The sequence below is a fragment of the Montipora foliosa genome, chromosome 4, assembly GCF_036669935.1.
Source record: "Montipora foliosa isolate CH-2021 chromosome 4, ASM3666993v2, whole genome shotgun sequence".
In the NCBI taxonomy this organism is placed as follows: domain Eukaryota; kingdom Metazoa; phylum Cnidaria; class Anthozoa; order Scleractinia; family Acroporidae; genus Montipora; species Montipora foliosa.
The window spans coordinates 24,842,602-24,850,983 of NC_090872.1; the positions used below are offsets into that span (position 1 = coordinate 24,842,602).

General features: G+C 42.0%; 1 protein-coding gene across 2 annotated transcripts; it reads left to right on the top strand.

The window, feature by feature from the left end:
- The first annotated feature begins 3,538 nt into the window (after positions 1–3,538).
- LOC138000408 (uncharacterized) lies at positions 3,539–7,504 on the top strand. 2 transcript variants are annotated; one of them, XM_068846793.1, is made up of 2 exons: positions 3,539–6,053; positions 6,239–7,504. In XM_068846793.1, the coding sequence occupies exon 1, from the start codon at positions 3,665–3,667 to the stop codon at positions 5,141–5,143; it is 1,479 nt and encodes a 492-aa protein (XP_068702894.1). In that variant the 5' UTR covers positions 3,539–3,664; the 3' UTR covers positions 5,144–6,053; positions 6,239–7,504. The 2 variants fall into 2 exon arrangements, with proteins under 2 accessions (XP_068702894.1, XP_068702895.1); XM_068846794.1 differs by having other exon boundaries at positions 6,246–7,504.
- The last annotated feature ends 878 nt before the right edge of the window (positions 7,505–8,382 follow it).

Consider the following 8,382-nt stretch of genomic DNA (forward strand, 5'->3'; position numbering starts at 1 on the left):
GTTCAGCTATCTCTGAAGATTCTAGCCCCGATATACTTGACAATATTCGAGGACCTCTTGCTTTAAACATTCTCAATTTTAAATGGAATGTATTTTGGGCTTATTAGCGCTTTTGCTCCCCAACAATAGTCCATGTTACAGTTGTGTGCTTAGTTACCTGGCCTATGAATGAAAGTAAGGCTGGAGTTGACCTTGTTGTGATAGAAGCCTCACTGCTTTTCTTATGTAAATTCTTATTAATTAGCATGACAACAACATCATTAACGTAAAAAAAGGTGGGAGGTCTGTATGATAACAAGGTCAAAACCAGCCTCACTTTCATTTAAAGGCTAGGTAACTAAGCACACAACTGTAAAGAGGTCTATTGGTCAGTTTTTTGATTCTCTACTTTCTCAAATCCCATAATACACCTCTTTTACTCCCGAAAAATTTGCATAGGCATTGTTTTCGATTTCTCTTGGGACATCTTTATGTCCTAGGAGAAACCGAACACAATGAGTACGCAGAACTTTTAGGGTAAACAAGATATATTATGGGATTTGAGAAAGTGGATAATGGCTGGTATTTCGATTATTATTGAAACCAAATGGCTTTGGTGAAGTGATTCGGTTGGACAAGCTCTTTGAACTTTTGAAGCGGCTTTGTTATATAACACGATGCCTTTTAAGGCCCGTGCAAACGCTCGCAGCATTGTTGGGCCCAACATGTGGCGAGTATTTGCACACCATGTTGTGTGTTGTTGCGACTTGTTGGAAGTTGTTGGATGAAGTTTGAAACTGGTCAAAACTTCAGAGCCAACAAGTGCCAACATTTCTATTGTTTCGTGGTCATCGAAGCGTGGTCCAACAATGTTGCGTTCGTTTCCACAGCACATCCAACAATGTTGCGCCGGCGCACGCGCACTACATGACACGTATCCACACAAATACATGCGAACAAGAAATCAACATGGCGTCGGAGATGGAAAACGTCCCAGAGTCCTTTGTATTCTCATCTAAAGACCCAACATGTTGTGACTTGTTGCGAGCTTTTGCACACATCGGCTAACATCGCGCAACAAGAGACAACATTGTTGGGCCCAACAATGTTGCGTGTTGTTGCGAGCGTTTGCACGGGCCTTTAGAAGCAAATTCGTGTTTTAACGAGACACAACAGTTTTGCTTTCAGCTATCATTTCGACATAATTAATTTTCTAACACTGACTCAAAACTAGATAAACATACTGCTTGTTAGCGCTCATTTGAAAGGTCAAACGCAAGGGTGTTGGGACGTTCTGTGTTGTGTTGAGAAGAACCGATGCTCGTGTTGTTACAAACAATTGCTTTACAGTAAATTACATGAAGGTCCTATGTATATAAGTGCAGAACAGCTTTGAACATGGTTCAGAATGAATATTCTTTGAACCAGTGCTAAGAGTAAATGGGTGATTGCTTCAGACCGCGCACCGGTGGCTCAGTTGGTTGAGCACCGGGCTGCCATGCGGGAGGTCCTGAGTTCGACTCCGGCCGGACCAACACTCAGGGTCTTTAAATAACTGAGGAGAAAGTGCTACCTTTGTAATTGCATCCGCAAATGATTAGCATTTCAAGTCTTCTCGGATAACGACGATAAACCGTAGGCCCCGTCTCACAAATATCTTCCATGTTCATTAGTTCCCTGTGGGACACTAAAGAACCCACACACTATTCGAGAAGAATAGGGGATGAAGTTCCCGGTGTAAGTATATGGGTGGGTGGAAATAGATGGTCAACATCAGCTGAATAACTGCCACGCTGTGACATGTTCCGGGCGCGCTATTTTTTTTTTTGGAAAATCAACTCTCTGTCGCTACGACAGAATTTTGTCTCAGCCATGGTCGTAGCAACAAATGAGTGTAAGCAACGGTGTCGCGCTATGTGCACAGTTCTGTGACATGTTGTCGCAACAAAGTGTAAAATAACCAATGAAAGGAGCGTTATTTATCTTCCCATGATTCCTTAGTAACAGTCCAGTTGAGGCGAAAGCTAGTTCCCATTTTCCCTCATCCGCAATCACTGCATGTGCGTCGCTGCGACTTGAGTTTGAAGCAGTTCACACCTGTTTGCCTACGGTGTCTTGTCCTCTAGTTTTGCATTTTTAACACTAAGGCGTTCCCTATTTGCAAGTAAAACCGTCTGGTGCCACATGTTCATCTGATAAGACACAGTAAAGACAAGGGAATTGTTACTTGTTTGCAATTGTTTCCTGGCCGCGCTGGGTTTTGGCAACATGCGGCTTTGAGTTGTAATTGATCATAAGGTTACCATTGACTAAAGTGAAATCGCTACACAATGAGCCGTGTACAGTCAACTTATTAAATTCGCATGGATGTTAATCGCATCGCAACACTGATCACAACTCGCTTTTATTTTTTTTAAAACTTAACTCTACACCTTATCACATGCGATTGAAACCTAAAACCCAGTAAAACTGCGCGGAAAGAAAATTTACGTGACATAAACGTTAAATCATTCTGACAGATTTGAGCTTTCCTTGAAATTTAAAATTACCACACATCAAGGCAGCCACTTTTTAAAAATACATATTTTCTAAAGGAAGTGGGTTTCTTTTCAGGTCGATACAATATTATTCCCTGTGTCTGAGAATCTAAATAGGTACCGGTGCTCTTTCCTTTAATTTTTCTTCGTCACTTACAAATTCGAGGTGCTTGGGAAATCACCTTGTAGCGGCAGGGCTATGTGTCAAATTCTGAAACTAGGCACAAACCCATTCAAAAGCACACTCCCCCGGAGGGGAAGGGGACCACACTTCGCATATGAAGGGGTAGGGATGCTCGTGTGCTCGTGAGGAATTTTGAATTAAACCCCTAAAGCCAATCTGGGCGTGGCCTAGGCTTTTTTGACCGCTAAAAGAAACCAGATTTAGAACGTATTAATTATATATTTTTTACATTCCAATGCAAGTAAACATAAAAGAGACCTTCACGGCTGAATTTCGGATTTTGGTACACCCATAAGCGAGACTACAAGTATCCCAACACTTCTCATATGAGAGTCCCTCATGGGGAAATCCCCTGGCCTGTCGCCAAACCCTTACTGGAAACAGCTTTCGTTCCAGAAGGCAAAATCTGGAACGGGTCTTTAATCTCAAAATGCCTTGCGGGCTATGTTAGGCATGACCATTATCCACAAGGCTGAACATTCGAATTCCGATATTTGAATGAAACCTTGGAGATTTTTCTGAAAGTTGCTACGGAAAATGTACAATAAATGAACACATGATAGGTCTAATTCATCAAACACTTGAAATGGTTTTCACTTTTGCAAACACCGTTTTAATATGTTATAATAAACCGAAAGTTCATAGCTACTGAACTATTTTCGATATTTCAAGGAAAATATCCTGGCCTGAATTCAGAATCTCTGGAGCAAAGTTCACTTTGAATGCTCTGTTCAAATTTCAAAACTACTGGTCACGCGTGACATGGCTTCACTGCAATGGAGAAAAGTATCACGTTGCACAAACGGCCAGTATTCGTGAAAATGAAAGCGAAACCGGGGATTCCCCAAGCCTCGTTTACGAGTTTCCCCGTATAAATTACTTCAGAACTACTGCGCCCAGCCAAGCGATTTGTCACTTGCTTGGAAGAAGACCGTTTGTTTGGGAACCATTTTGCCTTTAAACTATGTCTCAGGAGAATTTTTATGACAGCAACTATAGCCCTTCCTCATGCAGCGAAGAAGTAAATTTCACGCAAGGCCATGGCGTAGCCGGAAGTATAAATCGAGAAGAGAGAGATTTGGAGGAAGGTGATTTCCAAGACACTCCTGTGAACTTGAGTTTGAGCTCTCCCGAGTTAACGCCGCTCAGAGTTTATCTCCGACTGACATTCCTGTGGTATCCCAGTAAAGCAAGCTTCTTGGAAAAGTTGTTCTGCACCGTGATGCAGTTGATCATCCTTCTGGGCCTCATCTGTATTTACCTTTACGGTTTAGGCACCTTCCGGAACAAGTCCGTGGCTGAAGAGGAATTTAAGGAACCTGTGACAACAGTCAAGAATTTCATCTGGTCATCTCGGACGGTTGAGATGTACATTCTCGGTATGTGGTACTTTTCTACGGGTCATCTGGAGAGCGTGCTACAGGAGGTCAATTTAACGGAGCGACACTGGAGGAAAGCTAAGAAGGCCATCAAGCGCATACACCTTGCTGTGATAATGCTTGTCTTTGTCTTTCCTCTGAGTTCGAATGCTGTTCAGATGATGCTGCACAGTAAAAAAGAAAACAAGGAAGATGAGTTTGGGCCAAAAACTATCGTGCCAAGCCTTCTTTTTTCTTGTTTGGCTCGTATTTTTTCCCTGCCGATCGTGTTGGTCTTCTTTCATGTTATGTGCATCATTTTGAACCACATTCACAAGTTCAAGCACCAGATTAAGAAATGGCCATCGGATGAGAAAGAGGAAGCGCGAAACAGGTTTATCGACATTAAAGTAATGATCCGGAAGGCACAGAAGTCATTTCAGCCATTCTTGGTAACCCACCTCATCCTGTTGTTAGTTCTGCTACTTCCGTCCATATTCTCCGTAGCCGAGCGCTTTCAAAACGAGAGCAGCTACCAGGAGACACTCACTGATCCAAAGAAAGTACAAGCAGCTTCCAAGGGCAATTTTGGAGAAGTGAATTTCGTCAACTCCAGCAGTCTCTACAACACAGGGGAAGTGGCTTTGATTCTGAGGTTGCCGCCAAAGGCGCTGAACACCAGGGAGCGAGTTTTGTCCCAGCTCGTAAAGACGCGCACAGTCCAGGAGACAAGCTGGCGTGGAGTTGTGAAGGTGGTTTTCAGTGGTCTTTCCGATTTCTTGGAAATGTTCATCCTGTACAGCTTTCCGTTGGTGCTTCTGACGAGGATACATAACGCCATGAGAAGTCTTCCGGAAGTCGTGCAAAATCTCAAATTCTCGGAACAGAGAGCTGAAGGGTTCCTGTTCCAGAGCAGGGAAACATTGAAAGAGATGCTGAAGGAGCTTTCATCGGGAAGTGGAATCAAGATATTGCGCATGAATTTGACAGGTGTCAAGGCTGCCTTAATAACGCTCTTAATGCCCTTTCTGACAACGGCTTTCAATCTGTTGTTTCTGGACATTCACCTGAGAAAATCGAAGTAGGTAATTGATCGACTTTAAGTGGCCTCTCATATTGTTGACTTGCAAAGTTGATCCAGCGAGTCTTCGTCTTTTAAAAGGTATTTTTGAGAGCCGTAAAATGCGTATTTTATTTTGAGTGAAACGCGATGCTCACCGTTGCGTCATTTCTGTGCCAACCAGAGATATATTGGCTGTTAAAACAAAGGTTCTTTTTTTCTATGGTTGGCAAAATTTAAATATAAAAACAGTGAATATCGCTAAACCTGGGGTGCTTACCATTTGTTGGAAAATTCCGGTTGGGGTGACCGTTGCAAAGCAGCATAATAGTAATGCACTGGTCATTTGTTTCCCCCACCCCCCGACCCCCAAGGATAGTGGGGACATATGGGGAAATTACTAGGGCAATTACGCGAGATTTCGCCACAATTACTCCTTTAGGGGTAGGGAAATTACAAGATTTTCGTTCCTCTGCCCTACCCCTCTGGGGACATACAGGGAGAGATATCGGGGAATTCTTACCTAATTCTTACACAACTCCTTAACAATTGAGTCTGGTTTGCCCAGAGTGCAAACTACAGCAGTAAAAAAATAAAAGAACAGCAATCATGTCTAAACTTTTTCTTTATTGGTTCGCTTATTCCTGTCTTGTTTCTATCCAGTTCTCTTTTTTTTTTTTTTCGTTCCTTATATACTCCATGTGGCACACACAAATGGCAAGAACTGTATATTGAGGTAATCTCCCTAACATTTCCTTAATGACTCAGAATCTTTTAGGAACAGAGGGGTGGGGGAATTACGTGTGTTTGTCTGCTCTAGTCCCCAGTGGAAATGCACCTACTTTACAACCATTCAAATGTAATTTCCCTACCCATCCCCAGGGGTCAAGGGGTGGGGGAACAAATGACTAGTGCATAAGCAATTTTCCAAGGGTGTCTTGAAAACTAAGACCTAAGACCTAGAAAACTAAGACCCAGATTTTGGGTCTCTAGAAAACGAAGACCTAGAAACTCCCCCTAGAAACTAGGACTTAGTTTTCTAGTTTTCTAGGTCTTAGGGGGGAGTTTCTAGGTCTTAGTTATCTAGAAACCCTTAGTTTTCTAGGTCTTAGTTTTCTAGGTCTTAGGTCTTAGGTCTTAGGTCTTAGGTCATAGTTTGCTAGACACCCATTTTCCAAGTATACTGACCAATTCAACTGTTCCATTTTCAAAGCTTGGTTCCCAGCCTTTACCTTTCCTCACGACTTGATTTTGCACAAAATAGAGCCTGTAAACGGCAGAATCGGTCAAATGACACAACTCATTCTCGAGACTGATATTACGAGTAATCATATACTACTATCAACTGGCCTTGAATATACGATTATCACTATTTTATGACACTGATAGTTGGAAAGGAATTCTGGGGATTGAACATGGTGAGTAAAAGACCTAATCGGCAAATACAATACACAAAGAATCTTAATCCCGGGAGGTTCGAGTTGGGTGCAACATTGGTTGTAGTCGCATTATGGAGTTAACATAAAGTGTTCCATCAAGTTCTGCTGGAATTTGAAACACCAGAGAGTTGACACTAGAGTAGTCAACACTAGTGTTACACTGTTTCTCTCAAGTGTGACTGCAACCACTGAGTTAGCCGATTAGATCTATTTCTGGAATTCTGTTCCGATAGGAAAATCAGCCTGATACCTTGGATCACAATGTACTCCACATTTTCTGAATAGACTTTCTGGAAAATGACTGCTCCATTTGACATTTGACCTAAATTTCTGGCTTTTCTGGCTGATTGGTAAGCACCCCTGCTTTTCAGTGAAGGCTGTAAGGCATGAATTTTAGCTAAAACTTATCTCTGAAATCATTTCACCATCAAGTGCGATTTTTATTTTCATCCATAAATTTGCCTATATCATAAGCCCCAGAAGACGTTCGTAGAGTTGTGATCGGTAGATAGATGGTAAGTACAATTAAAATGGTGGCATTTAAAGTGCAGACTGGACTCTGCAGACCAGTAATCTATACACTTGAAACATGCAGGCCGGTCCATTTTGTCAGCGGCAAATCTTTGCTTGACGCTCGTTGTCCTGGTCTGCAGAGTCCAGTCTGCACTTTAGACTGGCTGTGCATGATTACACAAGTCATGTAGGTGTTCCAGAGGTTCTTTATCTTAGAGCTGATTTCATGTAAATAAATTTAAATTTGATTAAAAGAGACCCTTCCCATCCAATTTTTAGGCATAATAAGTTTGAGTTGTATATGCCACTGTAAAAACCTTTGTGCGATGCTTTTCTCAATATTTTCTCAGATCATTGTATTATCAATTTAATAGGATATCGTTCAGCAAAAAGTGCCACAATAAACACAAATATTTTCTTGAGAGAAGTTAAAATTGTCTTCTCATCTTAATAATAATGTCATGCCAAGAATGCACCGTTTTGGTAATTTCAGTCCTTCCAGTATGGTGGGACATTGTCATAAGAACCTAGTTTAATGACATGGCTCCTGTGAGTTTCCTAAAGCTCAAAGGCCATGGAACGTTTGAAAGTGTGGGGATGGGGGGTGGTGGTAGGTTTTGGTATGGATCACAGAAGTGTGAGGGGAGGGGGGGGGGGTTAGGAGAAAACAACATTGTAAGGAAAAAGTGGGCAGGGGCGGGGGCTATAGGCCCCCAGCCTCCCTCCCCAGCCAACCATCATCAGAACCAAACAATGGTAAAGGGGAACAGGGATGGTAGCACTCATCTCTCGCCAACTGATGTGACCTGGGTTCGATTCCTAGACTTGCTGTCAAGTGTGGGAATTGAGTTTGCTGCTTCTCTACTGTTCCCCAAGAGGTTTTTCACTCGGGCCCCTTTCCACAAAAACCAACTTCTGATTTGATTTAATTAGGACCAGCCAGACCTGGCATTTGGAAGGACTAACTCTTAATTAAATGCCTTCAAATTAACACACTTTAGGGTTAGGTTATAATACTCCTCCAGAAGAATGCGAGGGATCAACAGGCAAGTGTTCCGTCAAATTGTTGCATTTTCTTTGCAAAAGGACAGGTCTGGAAGGCCAGTTCTGACAAAAGGAAAGCACCCTTAGATTCTTTCAGATAACAAATGAATTCTGTAAATTGGAAAGCTGAAATAACCCACGTAATTATATTCTCATTCTCATTATCATTGTTATTAATTATAAAGGAAAATGGAGGGCCAGAGTAAAAAAAAGTTAAATTCAAATTGTTGGCCATTTGAAAAGATCTGAAGTAAAGGCTAGGAACATA

Bases quoted from the DNA above. Each gene is read 5' to 3' on its own strand.
- LOC138000408 (XM_068846793.1), top strand. From the start codon at position 3,665: ATGTCTCAGGAGAATTTTTATGACAGCAACTATAGCCCTTCCTCATGC.